Here is a 15,756-nt window from a genome sequence, read left to right on the forward strand (position 1 = left end):
TTGCGCACTCCTGGTTAATTGCGCACCGCAGTGCCTGTTTCGAGAGACTACTGTACATAGAAGTTTTATTATTTGCTTGTTTTTAACGGTCTTTTATATTATTTTAAAACGAGGGTATATATAACCCCTATAAATATTGTATTATATTATAAAGAATTTTATAAGAAAAAGTTTATATACTACAAACATGTTTTAATTTAAGTGTATTATTTAATAAAATCTCCGGCTGCATACAAACACTATCGTCGTTTATTTGCATCGCAACGATGCGATAAAAAAAACAGCACGAGAACTTGTAAACTAAAAATCTGATTTTTGCAGCAGTAATGGTAAATATTCCATAAGTAACAATATAAAAATCTCTTTAAATTTGGAATGGTTACAAAAATTTTATGATGAATGGTTTATAAACTTTTTGATTTATTTTATTTTCTTATATTTTAAAATCAAAAAGCTGTTTTTTTTTACAATCAAGCGCTAGCATCACTGAAAAATATTAGACGATCATTCTGTCATGTTTTATCTCCAATTTTTATAATCCAAATTCTACTACTTAATGTATGTATGTATGTATGTATGTATGTATGTATGTATGTATGTATGTATGTATGTATGTATGTATGTATGTATGTATGTATGTATGTATGTATGTATGTATGTATGTATGTATGTATGTATGTATGTATGTATGTATGTATGTATGTATGTATGTATGCAATGTATGTAATGTATGTAATGTATGTAATGTATGTAATGTATGTAATGTTTGTAATGTTTGTAATGTATGTAATGTATGTAATGTTTGTAATGCTTGTAATGTTTGTAATGTATGTAATGTATGTAATGTAAAATAGTTTTATTTTTCCATTTGATGCGCTCTTATCAATGGAGACTTTTAAAACATAAGGAATATTTATTTGGCACTACTTAACTTTCTCCTACCCCGTTCTTCCTGTTTTTATGATTGATTACGATAGAATTCATTATACTGATTCAGAATCATATAAAAACATAGGTCGGAAAACTTTAGGAAAGTACTCTAATTTGATATTAAAGTATAAAAAACTACATTAAAAAAGCTAATATTTGCCATTTTTTTCATAGTCGGGATGATTAAATTCTTTTTCAATAACAACTGTAAAAAAGCATGGTTTCTATCGACAATTTAATACAAAACGCATTTCTGATTTCAGATCTCCGACCCTAACCCTGACCCAAACCATGTACATTTAATTGCGCCAATTCTTACTTGTCAGTCGATGTATGTACATTTATTTATGCCAATCCTTATTTGTCAGTCAATGTATGTACATCTTAAAAAGTAAATTAAATTTAAATGTTTAAATTTTAATAACAGTAAAAAGTGGGTCGCATAGTTAAAAAAATAATTTGACAACAATGTTAAAATGTTTTTAAAAAAGACGGTAGAATATTAGCATTTTTAGTGTAATTTTATAATCTTTAGTCTCAAATTAAAGTACTTTCCTCAAGTTTTCAGACCTATGTATTTATATGATTCTGAATCAGTATAATGTATTTTATCATAATCAATCATAAAAACAGGAGGAGAAGGGAGTTGAGTAGCGCCTATTTATTTTGTATTGAAAAAAAAAAAAGATTGCTAGCCCATACCAAACCCTCAGTCGATTTAGCAGTGCACTCCCTTCCTATCTGCAAGATAGTTGATGTATGTACTAAAGCCAACAAATATTCCTTATGTTTAAAAAGTCTCCACTGACAAGAGCACAACAATCAAAAAAATAAAATTGTTTTAGGCTGCTTAATTGTAGCTTTACCTATAAGTTATTATATAGTATTATTAATATTATTAACCTTAATAATAACAATAATATTGTAATATAACAATCTTTTGTGTAAAAAATTTCTCATGAATTTTGTCTAGCAAACTATAGCAGTTCTAAAAAAAAATTGTAAATTCAAATAAAATACATCTACTAAAAGTAAAAAAAGTTTAAACATTAAAAAAGAAAACGTTTTTTTGACTATTTGAAAAAATTTTTTTGTGCAAAACAAATTCTTTAAATTTTCAGTTTCGGTCGCATTTTAAATCTTAAAAAAAGAGTGTTGAAAAATTATGACCCTGTAAAGTTTTTACCCTCTCCAAAATGAAGGGGTAATAAACTAAACACAGTTATAACTTTCGAACAATTGATAAAATTTAAAACCTTGATGAATTTAACTAAAGTATAAGATAGTGTAATGAAATAATTTATTAAGTGAAATGAAAAGTGAAGAGTGTTAAATGAAATAAAATATTAAGATTTCCCTCGCATTTGGGGGAGGTGGTTGAGATAAACCTTTTAGGTTATTTTTGTTCCTAGGCTTTAATTACCATGGTTTGTTGATGCAAAATGTTCTCATTCTATACAAGTATAAGTATACTTATATTTTAGGGTTTGTACAAAGCTTAATAATGTCATATCTAATTCTTGATCATGTTATCATGATCAAGTATGACAAAGAATCATTTTAGTAGCGTGTTGGTAAATTATTTTGATTTAGAGTGCTCAAAATTATATTTTCACATAAAAAATCAATTCCCCTCCCCCTAAAATCTTGATGTAAAATGTGTTCATCAAAAGAATTCTTATAGTTTTGTCAACTTTGTTCTGTCCCTTTGAGTTTTTGTTGAGCCCCTTTATTTGCCTCTTTTGCTAACTTTGTTCTGCCTTTTTGAGTTTAAATTAAAGAAACAGATACCCTTGTCATGGTTTTATAATTACATAATGATCATAAGCGTATCTTTCGTTCTTTGTGTTCTTTGTGAAACATTTTAAAACAATTTTAAAAGTATCAAACTCATTAGTTCAAATTTTAATTACAAAACTTTTTTCTTATAATCAGAGGCAATTTTACAGGGGGAATGGGGGTGGCACCCTGCAAAGAAGATTATTTTTTAAGTTATAATATATATTTTTAGTTATTTTTTCAAGGAACATTTCAGGCTGGTGAATTTTGATTTTAAGGCCTTTTTATTTTTTTTTTAAGGAGCCAGCTTAGTACTTTTTGGGGATTCACCCCCCTCATTTTATTTGTAGACTTGCCTCTACTTATAATAACTTTAAATTTAAATTATTTAAATTGGAATTATGTAACACAAAAACAATTTTCAAAGTATCGAACTCATTCATTTAAGTTTTAACTACAAAAGTCTTTTTGTATGACTACTAGCTCTTTCGCTTGGAGCTATTTCAGTGTCATTTTTAAACTTTCCAAATTAGAAAAAATGTTTCACAAAGAAAAAGAATATTTTTTAAATATGAAAATAAGAACAAACAAAACAAAATAATATTTATTAAATTAATAAATTGTTTCAATAAAAAAGTGATCTAAATATAAAGTTTTATAAGAGTTAAAAAAATTTTGTCGAATGTTCTTTTTAAAATTTTTTCTAAAAAAAGTTACGATGCTTGAATAAATAAATATCAAAAAAACAACCGTTGCTGATCACTGTTTTTCTGATATATTTATGTATGATACAAAACATGTATCATACATAGGATCAATCTCTGTGGAAACTATGAGGGTTATACTGCTGGGATTATTCTTTGACCTATGCTCAGTCAGAGTAAACACCATCCAAGACTAGTTAATGTTTTCTCTTTAAAAAAAGTCAGAAATTCAATATATAGTTTTAATATAAAATCCAGATCCATTAATTTTTAAGTTCAGTAATTTGTGGCTACCTCTATTAGCTGCAGAATCAAAATCAAGAAAATTAAAATTAGGACAGTGGTATAGTTAGGTAATATGTAGGTGAATAAAAAGTAAATTGATGTTAGTTAGATGCTCTGCTTTTGTACTTTATCGCAATCTTTCTATGGTCTTATTTACAACTGAAGTTAACAAGATTAGAAGATTACTGATTGGTTTTGAAAAGATTTAATAACTATATAAGATATTGAAAACTCAGGTTTTTATGAGACCTCTAAAGGACAAAAAGATGTAATTAGTTGATTCCAGATGGTTTTGAATTAGTTGATTCCAGGTGGTTTTGAATTTCTGCACAGTAGAGAAAGTAGCCTTTAAGTTTTTAGTTTGAACTCTGGCTTTTAGGTTCTGTTATGGGAGAACTTTTTGGAGTTCTTGGTTTAAACAATGATTAATATCTTTTTTTCTGTGACTTTTTTTATTGTTTAGGATTGTCCTTTGCTTTGAAATATATTTTTCGAACTGTAAAAATTTGATAATTTTCTTACAAGTTTAGATTATTTCGTGAATTGAGCTTTAATTTTATTTTTATAAAATTTAGTTATGATCATATTTTTTAAAAGACATTTTATACCTTAAAGTATTCTTGGTTTGACATTATTTAGTCATCTTTGGGACTGATTTGGATGGTTCAAAGCTGAATAAAGCTTTTATTTCAACAAAATCTAAGTAACAAATTTAGTAAATTAGTTTGTAATATGACTAATAACAACATAGTAATAATTATAAAACAATTAATAATGAAAAGAGTAATGATAATAATAATAATTGTAAAAGTTGCATATTAGTATTTACTAATAATAATTTGATGATTGATAAGGATGACGTCATATAGTTGATCAAATTATTGACATTGTTATATAGACATTATTATATTATATACTACATAGGTATTATTATTGTTAGAAGTATTTTGTAATTTTTTATGTTTCTCTTATAAAATAATTGCATATATATGATATATTGATATCTATTTCAAAATCATGGATTTATTTTAGTGCGAAAGTTTTTTTTTACAAAATGGTATTACAGAACATGATCTTTCTCAAAAAAAAGTATTTTTTGAAAATGATAATTCTATTCATGATAAAAGTTTATCTGATTTAAAGAAGGTATACTGCACTGGTGTTGTTTATTTTGGAAGTTTAAAACAGACAAAGCGTTTTGGTGAAGGTTTACTTAAGTGGCCTGATGGAGGATTTTACCAAGGAAATTATATAAATAATCAAAGACATGGCCCAGGAAAATACTTTTGGAGTGATGGTTCTCTGTATGAAGGTTATTTTGAAAATGATTTAAGACATGGTCATGGTAAACAAGTATGGATTAATGGAGAAGTATGTTTAATATTCATATTAATTTACACAACTGCACATCTAAAATACGTAATTTTTAAATTTGATACACGAGCAAACAGTAAATAATTAAAAACTATTTCTTTAATAATTATTTTTATTTTAATTAACTTTTAGTTATTTTTATTTATTATTTATCTAATTAAATATTTATTATTAACTTTTAAAATATATAAAACAGTATATCCAATATATCTTGCAGTAAAAAAATACATCCTGTTTTTTGTCAAATGAAATTATTTTTCTAAAAAATTATTTATAATGAGCTGTTATGTAAGATATTTTTATTTAGTAACTATTAGGTAAAAGTCTAAATTCTAAGTGTTCTGGTTGTGTTATGTGCTAAGTGTTCTGGTTGTGTTCTGTGCTAAGTGTTCTGGCTGTGTTCTGTGCTAAGTGTTCTGGCTAAGGCTGTGTTCTGCATGATTAGGTAGATTCCTTGAGATTGTTAAAAAAAGTGAAAATGAAGTTGATAATTCGTTTTGAAAAAATATTAGGTGTATAAAATAGTATTCATAAAATAGTAATTTCCTGCATAGCTTGCAGGAAATTACTATTTTATGAATGATTTACTTGAATAAAGTTGTTCAAAATACAGTAATTTCTTGCTTGTATCTTAGTTTTTTATAAATCCAAGTCAGGTTTATGTTAAAGTTTTTATAGCAAAAAAAAATCTTGGTTCAATTTTTTAAAATATTTTTTACTCTAATTTCAAAAAGTAAACATAGCTATCTCTTAGAAATACATATAATTATTATAGTTATTAATTTCATTACTATTTGATTTCCATGTTATGGACATCAAATTAACAGAATTAACAGAATGCATTTATCAATAGTTTTTAATTACTTTTGTAAAAAAGTAATAATATGATAAGCTATAATTAATTGTTGTTTATTTAAAATCAAAACAAATAAAACATCTGAAGTTTTTGATCTTAAAGCTAATTTATTTTAACAACCCTGATAGATTTTCTCCAACTTTTTAAACAAATAAGAATAAATAAATTTAGTTATTATTATTATTTTATTTTTTTTTCCCCAATACCATGAAGGCCACTACAGTGAAGGAGGCTACTTTAGTTGTGGTTACAACTTTCTCTAAACTCTATAGCTCCAAAACACAAATCTTGACAATGAAGGTGGCTGCAAAAACAAGTTTAGTGCAGTAATACCAGAGACTTGGTGGAGATCGAACTCAGAACTTCTAACTTATGAGGCGAGTGCTCTACTATTGCACTACTATGCCATATTAAATTGTTAGAATGTTTTCAAACGAGTTCTTTGATTGTGGCTTTAGTGTTACCTTTTTAAAGAAATTTCTATATAAAACCTCTTTTTGAATATAATATATATCAATGCTAAAACAGAAATAATAAAAAAGCATTTAATTGTGAACATTGCTGTTACTAATTAATCTTGTTGATTTTTAAACAAATCTATGAAGCTATAAGAGTTATAAAACTCTAAAAATAGGAGAATGTTTTCAACAATGTCAATAATTCTTTATTGGAAACTTATGTTCTTTTTTATCTATTATGTTATATTGACATCTTATTCCATGATGCTATGTTTTATTGGCACCTTATTCTTCATTTCTTATTGACAACTTATTTATATATTTTTTATTTCTTTTCATTATCTGGATCATCAAGATAAAAAGAAGTTGATATTGATAAAATTAAAAAAGATCAATATGTTAAAAAAAAATAATAATAATAAAATATCAAACTTAAAAAAAGTTGGAAAATTATATTAATATATTTCCAGTACTAAGAACAAGTTCTTTTTTAAACATAACACTAAATTATAACTATAGGGTTATAAAACTAAATATATTGCAAAATAACTAATATTTTTTGCTGCATTATTATACATATATTATTTTTAGACATATGTTGGACAGTTTTTCAGTGATACTTTTCATGGTCTTGGTGTATATACATGGTTAGATGGAACCTGTTATAATGGTTTATTTCAAAATAATTTAAGAAGTGGTTATGGAGAGTTAAGTCAATCTAATGGCAATAAATTTCAGGTAATTTATTTTATTTTGACACAATATGTCAGTCGAGATAATTCTAAAATTATATTAATTTTTTTTAATATAAGAGTAATTTTATTTTAGAACTTGATGATGATACAGTTGATTCCCAGTAAGTCAAACACCAATTAACTTGAACTTCTGTTATCTCGAACTGTTTTCTATAATCTCTTGAAAGCAAGAACAATTGTTTTACTTTGCTTAAGTTGAACATTTGTTTAGTCGAACTGTTTCCTCAGTCCCTTAGAGATTCAAGTTAAAGGGAATTTACTGTATTAGTTTTTTTTATTGAAAATATCAGTTATTTGTGAAAAAAATAGTGAAAAGCTTAAAATTTAATGAATAAATAATAATAGTCTACTAAGTTTATGTTACTAATTATAATAATCAATCTTTTGTTGTTTAAAAGTTATATAATATTAAATTTATTATAATAATAATATTAATATTATTATAAATAATATTATATAACTTTTAAACTTATTCAACTCCAGTTATTTAAATGGTCAAAACTTTTACACTTGCAAAAGTTTTTTGAATAAAAATTGAAATTTGTTGATAAATTTTGATTTTTGGATAAAACACGTTTTAAAGTTCAAGGGAAATAATAAGAGAAAAAAAAGCATAGTTCTTAGGTCATATCATAAGGCTTAGGTCTTAGGTCTTTAAGTAGCCTCCTTGTCAGTAGTGGCCTTCTCAGCCTTGAGGAGATGAATTAATAAAAATCAAAAAAAAAAAAGAAGGTGAGATATGAGACAAAGAGTCATATCATGAGACATATGAGACTTTGGTCATGTCATGAAGCTTTTTTATGGTTATTGGATTTATCTGACTAACATAGAAAATAGGAGATATGTAATATTGAGAAAAAATTAATGAGAGTTAAATCTTTGAGTGAATCTTGCCCAGGTTGTCAACAGTTTTATTTGTAGCAATTTGTAGCAGTTAAATGATTTCTTGCAATTGTTATAAGTTACAAAAGTTTATATAGCCATAAACATAGTGTTGAATTTTAACTTTGTTTGCACTTGCAGAAGTTAAATTTAATTTTTTTTTTTATATTTAATTTTTATTGATGTAAACGTCAGTAGGTTTGTTGCTAGATTCTAGTTGCTTCTTCTACTGCAATATATTTAACTAAACTTTGACATCATAGAAACTTTAAAATTGCTAGTTATATGTACATAGTTGTACGTGTATAAACTTCGACTGGACTCTTGAATGTGAATTGAATTATTAAATCTGAATTATAATGATTTGATCAAAAAATGTTATTGTTTTTCTAATACAACTTTCTAGTGTTTTAATTTACATTTAATTATGGGTTATGAAAGTTAAGGTTTTAATTCATTACAAAAATATTTATTTATATTAGGTAATTAGTAAACATTTTGTTTGTTGGCCACCAGATTTTATTCTTAGTGGATTTGTAATGGCTTGATAACAATGGCTTTATAACATCAGTATCTGGTAATTTAATGAAGTTTACAAATTTTAAACAGAATTTCACCACAGATTTTTTACATAATTAAAATGATTTTTTAAATAATTAGTATATTAACATATATATAGATATACTTAAAGGTAGCTTTAAATATATCTACATGAAATTTTTTACTGCCCAATGTAAAAATTTTTCGCACCATGTTTGTCTTTACATTGATTCATAATGCAGTCAACAGTCCACAAAATCCAGATTGTCATTTGTCAATGCCAATGCAAAAGCCAGTCTAACTTTGCTTTACTACAGCATAGTACTAAGATGTATTTATTTAGATATTTAGAAATTTTCAACTTTTATTTTTTGTTAGACAACTTGTACTGCATACATTTTTATAATGTAAGGTAAATAAAGAAAAAAATATGAAAATAATTTACATATTTAGTAAATTGATTTATTCTTTTCAATATTATGAGAACAGGGGTCGAAATAAGTGCCAGACATTGTTGCCAGACCTTCTTTGAAACCCATTTAAGGGGGACAACCAACCTTAGTTAATTTTTTCTGACAAAATGAACAATGGTTGGTTGCCCCCTTTCAGTGGGTTTTGGAAATGGTCCAAGGGGCACCAATATTTGACCGCAATAGTTTAGTGATAATGTTAATAAAGTTAAATGTTAACAATAATGTTTTATTATTTTACATTTATATTTTGTATGCTTGTATTAGGGTATTTTTTCAAATGACAAACCATTTGGTCCAGGTATTTACACATACAAACAAAGTGGAAGACAAGACATTGGGATTTGGAGCGGCGGAAAGCTTATTAAGCTGCGTTTTCTTTTGAATGACTTGTTTAATTATGATAAAAAATTTTTCGTCAATAATATATCAAAATATAATAAAGTTCAAACAAGTTTGTGTGAAAATCAAATTGGTTTACGTGAAAAGTTTCAAATTCCAGTTTCATTTCCGTATGAGGAAATTTTGAATGGTGATAAAAAGCTCTGTAAAGGTCCCATGGAAAAGTTGTTGGAAGATTTTTTCCATTGTGCTTTTTTTGGCAATCTTTTAATAATGAAACACATATTTGAGAGTGGGCTTGTTCATCCAGATGCAAGTGATTTTAAAGGTCATACAGCATTAATTGTAGCCTCAGTAAGTTTTTTAAATTTCAAACTTGTTTAATTTGTTTAGTGTTATTCACTTTGTATATTCAATAAAAAATGTATACACTAATTATTTCAAAAATAGAACAGTTTTGATTATAAAAAAAAAAAAATCTATTTAAAAGTTTAAATACTAGTTAAAACTCATTTCAAGATGAACAGAAAAATTCTCTACCACTGTATTGCGATCAATTAGAGTTATATCAAAACCTTAACGCTATTTATATTTACAATTAAAATGTTAACTTTTTTAAAATATTTTTGTTCATGTGTTCATTTTATCTTCATTTTCAGACATTTTATAATGATTATGGTTGTCAACATATGCAATCTTTATTTTAAATAATTCGACTACGAAAATTAGCACTTAGAATTAAGTTTATCTAGAGGTCCGAATAAAAATAGTTATTCATGTATCTGAATCAATGAGTCAATAAGTAGTGTTTAATAAAAATTCTTTATTTATGTATTTTTATTCATTTATGTATTTAATGAGTCAACCAATAGTATTTATCCAATTTAATGTGGCAGTTGTGTAGTGATAGAGATTTTGCTTTGTAAGCAAAAGAGTTCAAACCCCACCTCATCCTGCAACAAACTCCATGACATCCTACAATGCTCAAACAGTACTACCAAACTCGACTTATTTCTTTGTTCAAAAAAGTTCTATTTTATTGAACATGAATAAACATAATTTGTCAGTTAAAACTAAAGTAAATGATATTTTATTAATTATAAATTAATTATAATTAATATATTATAATTAATATATTAACTGTATTATATTAATATTTATTTTATTAATTTTAGATAAATTGCCAGTTAGATGTGCTAAACTACCTGTTAGATGTTGGTGCCAATATTAATAAGTTAACAGATGAAAAAGTTTCTCCATTATCTGCTTGCCTTAATTTGCTGTATTCGCCCCAGAACTTTCTTGATAACATTGCTGAAAACATGCCTAAAGAAAATTTATTCAATGCTGTGTGGGTAGAAAAAAAAAATGGATTTATAGTGTGTCGAAATGAAAAAAAAATGATAATGTCTGTCTATGAATCACAACATGTTTATTTTAAAAATAAGCATAAAAATGTTGATGTGATGCCATTTCTAGTGATCATGCATGAAAGTAAAATAGTTTCAAAATGTATTCTCCAAGAAAGGTTATTCAAATAATTATATAAGTTATAAATTATCTTTTAACTTTAGAATCCAAAAATGTTAAATTATATTAAAATAATTATTTGCAGGGAACTAACATTGAATTTTTTAAAAATTTGAATAAAAAAATACGAGAAAGCCATTAAATGTCAGAGTTTTTCTTGAGGCCAAAAATAGCAAGGCCAAGGCAAAATGTTTCAAGCTTTAGGACAAGTGTTTCAAGACTAAGTCCAAGAAGGCAAATATTTCAAGGCCAAAGTTATTTGATTTTATATATCTTTAAAAATGAAATAAAATTTTTGTGGCCAAATAAACTAGTTTTGAGTTATCACCCAACCATATGGTCTATTCTTGATTTTAGGATCAGAGTTTTTACTTTAGTGTGCAATTACTAATTGAGCAAATAAGTTATTTAATCAATATGTAAAAAAAGGCAAATGAAATTATGAAATAATATTTATGAAACATGCAAAAAAGTTTTGAACTCATTAGAAAAAGGTGGATGGCCAAGGCCTTAATTTTTGGCCTTAAGGCAATATCAAGGCCAAGATTTAACAACTCAGGTAAGTGTTACATGATCATAACTTATGTGATAGGGCTAATATATGTTACATGATCATAACTAAGCTTCAGCGAAGTTCGTTTAACTTCATCTTTTGAAATTAAACAAAGTCGAATAGAGCCAAGCTAAGTTTTAGAAGCATAAACTACATTAAAATTAATTGACAGATTTTTAAAAATCTTGTTATTCAAATTTTATGACCATTTAACATAAAATTTTTTTAACATTTAACATATTTATTGCATATTAGATGTTATCAAATATAAAATATTTTTTTTACGAAAATATTTGGTTTTAATTTTTGTTGGTGTCTAGAGACATTGTACTTTCATCCGTTTTTTAAAATGGTGAAAGTATTCAATTGCATTTTTACACTAAAATATTTTGTTTAGAAAACCATTCCTGGAAAAAACAATAAAACTATTGCTTAAAAGAGGGTCTGATCCTAACATATCAACAGTTCCTATGCCATCTTTATTTTTTGCTGTAAAATCTGCTGACATGTTAGCTGTGGAATCATTATTAGCTAAAAATGTGGATACTTCTACTAAAATTGAGAAGGTTTTAGTAAACTTTTTTTTATAATTGCTCCGTAGTATTAATCGTGTTAATTTAAAATAGCATGAGCTATTTATTAATTTTATTTTCAAAACAAATCATAAATTGTTTGGTAATTTAAAAAAAAGGATTTATGTGTTTTACACATTGCTGTTGCTCTTCCAACAAAAAGTGTTGAAATTACAAGTTTACTGTTGCAACATGGTGCTGATCCTAATGCAAGAGACAATTACTTTGATGAAGAGCATGGTAAAGAAGATGGTCGCACAGCTTTGCACATTGTTTGTTGTCGAGAAGATGATTACAAGACTGCTCAACAAGTTGCGGAGATGCTATTGCAGCATGGAGCTAATCCGAACCTTTTATGTTGTGGAAGTTCACCTTTATCTTTAGCTATCGGAAGTGGCAATGACTTAGTAAGTATATTTTTATATTTGTATTCAAATAATTTGAAGCATTAAATACTTAAAACTCATTAAACGATTTTTTTTTAATATATTGAGCTTCATTGCTAGCATCTATTTTAGATTGTTGAAACCTTACTTAAAAAAAACGCGAACCCAAGTCTCAAACTAGGAAAAATATTGGGCTCTGCGTTGTGTGTTGCTGCCTCATTTCAAGCAGAACGTCGTAGAACGCACCTTCAAAGAATTCACTTGGTATCAATATTTAATACAAAATTTTTATTTACTTTTTTTTTTTTTTTAAATTGTGAAAAAATTGTTCTAAAAAATTGATCTGAAAGCTTTATTAATTGTGTTTGCTTAGAAATAGTTTGTATTTTTTTAGTCTTTTCTTTTAGATAGAAAAATTGATTGCACATGGGGCAGATATGTTAGCTCCAGTTTATGTATCAGATAAACACCTTTATGGAACAGTCATAGATTACGCCTACTGTATCTTTAAACAGGTTTGTACACAATTTTGTGAAGTTAGATATGCTTGTTTCACTTAACTAAAAAACCTTAAAAATTAACCTTATAAAAATTAATTATTAAAAGACCTGAAGTATTCTAAAGAAAAGTATAAATGGTTTTCTCTTTGTTTTGTTAATTTCTGTCCATTTGTTTTATCTTATGTTTAATTTTTTGTACGTTTTTATTGATTTTTGGTCAATTATTCTTTGATTTGTTAGGATCTTTTTTACGTTTATTGATTGTTATGTTTTATGGCTTGTTTTTATTTAATTTTATTGTATGGTTAGGATCGTTGTATTGCTTTTACACCATATCATGCGTTATCTTTGATCGAAAGAGAAATTTGCAAAGCGAGAAAATACGTGTTAGTTTGTCTAAGTAATTTTTTTCGTGAAGCAATCTTAAAGAAAGAAAAAGAATTTAATGAGAGTTTTAAACCGAATATATTAAAAATAGATGCGGAAACAAATAAAGTCTTTTTCCCAATTTTAGTTAAACGGGAAGTTAAAATAAAGGAAGATTTCTTTTCAAATGAATTAATAAAAGAGGTGGAAATAAACGACGAAATAAATATCAGAAAAAAACAATGTAAATTCAAACAATATAAATTATGCTATGTTTAGAATATTGTTTATTTTTCGATTGCTTGCATTTCATGTTTTTTTAAATACATTTATTCACAGGTTGGGATAGCAATAGCATAAATGTTACGGATATAGGCCAACAAAAGTTTTTCCGTGTCTCTAATTTGATGGGTGAAAACAATGAACTCATTGGCTTGCGTTATATTCTTGTTGAATTATGCCTAGCCGATATTAATAACATTAACATGTCAATGTTTTCTACAAAAAATGTAACAATTATTGACCGGAGAAAAAGATTTTATTACTGCTATGAATGTGGAAGATCGACAGGTTTGATATTGTTTTTTACATTTGCTTGATTTATTAAAGTGTTAATAGTTTTTTTTTAATTTTATTTTTTTTAATTTTAGGTATTGAACTGTTCCCTTGCAAGCGTTGCAAGCAAATTTTTTATTGCTCTAGTTTATGTAAAGTTCAAGGTTGGAAAAATAGGCATCAAAAAGAATGTTTGATTAAGTTTTTGTAATATGACAATTTGCGTGTTTTTAGAAAATTATTTTTTTGTTAAGGGGTCTTAAAGTACGTACGCAGGTTTGGGTGGAGGGGATTTTCTCACTCTTGTACGTACAAATACGAACAAGGGTGAATTAAAATAGCGAGTAAGTACGTGGTTTGACTACCTCTTCTTTTTTATCTCTCCTAAAAATGGGTTTCGTTTTTTTTAGCAAAACCATTGAGTTTAAAAATCAATATTATGTTATGTAAAAGTGAAATGCCGACCTAACTAAAAGTTTTTTTTTTTAATGTTTTGAAAAACTATGCGTTGGGGAAGGAAGGGGGTTGATTTAAAAAAAAAAAGCGTACGTACGCAGTGGGGGGGGGGGGGGGGGATGTTGTACAGGTGCGTACAAGGGGGAGGGGGTGTCCAAAAACAATTGTTTTACTGCGTACGTACTTTATGGATGCCTCTAACAGTAGTTGTTTCATTCGATTTATACCATAGTCATAAAATACATAGCCTGGCCAGTCGAAGAGGGCTTTTGTTTATCTTATTGTTAGCGTTTTTTTAGAACCCAGCATACCAATATGTGCATACTTTTTGTAAACAAAGTAAACCATTAAAAAACGCATTTAAAAAAAAAGGCGCATTAAAAAGAACATTTACAAGAAGATTGTTGATTTATCCTTGTTTTTTGCAAATACCTTGTCTGAATTGTAACATTTGGCTCTGGAACTTCGCGAAGAAATATAAATGTTTTTCTATTTGACCTTCTTCCAATGTTGTTTTTAACAAGGAATCGGGAAGAAAAGTTTTACAAATTATAAATAAAGGTATATCTTTTGTTATAATATGTAAAACTACTATATCATATCGTAGCTGATAAAAACCTAAGGTTCCAAATCAAGAAACAAGTTATCGTTTGTTAGCGAAAAGCATTATAAAGCAAAAAAACTTCAACACTGTCCTTCAATAAATCTTCCAATTAAGAGCTTTTCAATGCCAAATCATTTATGCAGACCATAGTAGTTTCTCGTATTCCTAAAGCTCAACTCAAAGAAATCAATTTTTTTTTTCTAAAGCAGATCAATGTTAATATTTAAATATTAATATTTATATAGAATAAAAAGGTGTAATTGGGGTACCAATTACAGGTGCCCTTTTAATCTCTAAAAGTTTCCAGGGAGGCTAAAAAGCGGCCTATTAGGTCGAATTTTGTGAAGGACAAGTATAGAAAAAAAAAGTCGTAATATTTCAAAATTTTTTGAAAAAATAAGATAAACCTCAACAACTTGAAGCAATTCTGCCATCGATTGACAGCTTATTTTTATTTGAACTTGAACGTATCTTATATAAAAGTATAGAATTTACCCAAAATATTCAACTAAATTTTTTTTCTTTTTCTATTTTCTAAACATGATTAGCAAGTTTATATCCTACTAGAAGTAAGGATCTGATAAAAATCCTTTCTGACTTGCAACTTTATAAAATTTTGAATAAAAAAAATTCAGCGTCACTATTAAAGTTTTTCATAACTTTTTTTTATTAACACAAATGATGGCTTCGTATCATCTTTTGAGAACATTTTCTTTGAAAGCTCATCTCTGTCTATATCAGAGATGAGCTTTTAAAGTAGATATTTTCAAAAGATGATACAAAGCCATCATTGTATTATCATCATGTATATCAGTGATATATGAAGGGCAGCAGAGATCGTTTACTGCACTAAGGTTGT

General features: G+C 26.7%; 1 protein-coding gene across 1 annotated transcript; it reads left to right on the forward strand.

Annotated features, from left to right (window-relative positions):
* Window positions 1-238: 238 nt before the first annotated feature.
* Window positions 239-14,090, forward strand: LOC100197294 (ankyrin repeat and MYND domain-containing protein 1). Its single transcript, XM_065788086.1, has 12 exons — window positions 239-329; window positions 4,731-5,069; window positions 6,978-7,124; window positions 9,301-9,729; window positions 10,551-10,903; window positions 11,856-12,024; window positions 12,150-12,437; window positions 12,549-12,680; window positions 12,824-12,931; window positions 13,226-13,526; window positions 13,622-13,852; window positions 13,933-14,090. The coding sequence occupies exons 1-12, from the start codon at window positions 327-329 to the stop codon at window positions 14,046-14,048; spliced, it is 2,616 nt and encodes an 871-aa protein (XP_065644158.1). The 5' UTR covers window positions 239-326; the 3' UTR covers window positions 14,049-14,090.
* The last annotated feature ends 1,666 nt before the right edge of the window (window positions 14,091-15,756 follow it).

This window comes from Hydra vulgaris, chromosome 01, assembly GCF_038396675.1.
Source record: "Hydra vulgaris chromosome 01, alternate assembly HydraT2T_AEP".
NCBI lineage: Eukaryota > Metazoa > Cnidaria > Hydrozoa > Anthoathecata > Hydridae > Hydra > Hydra vulgaris.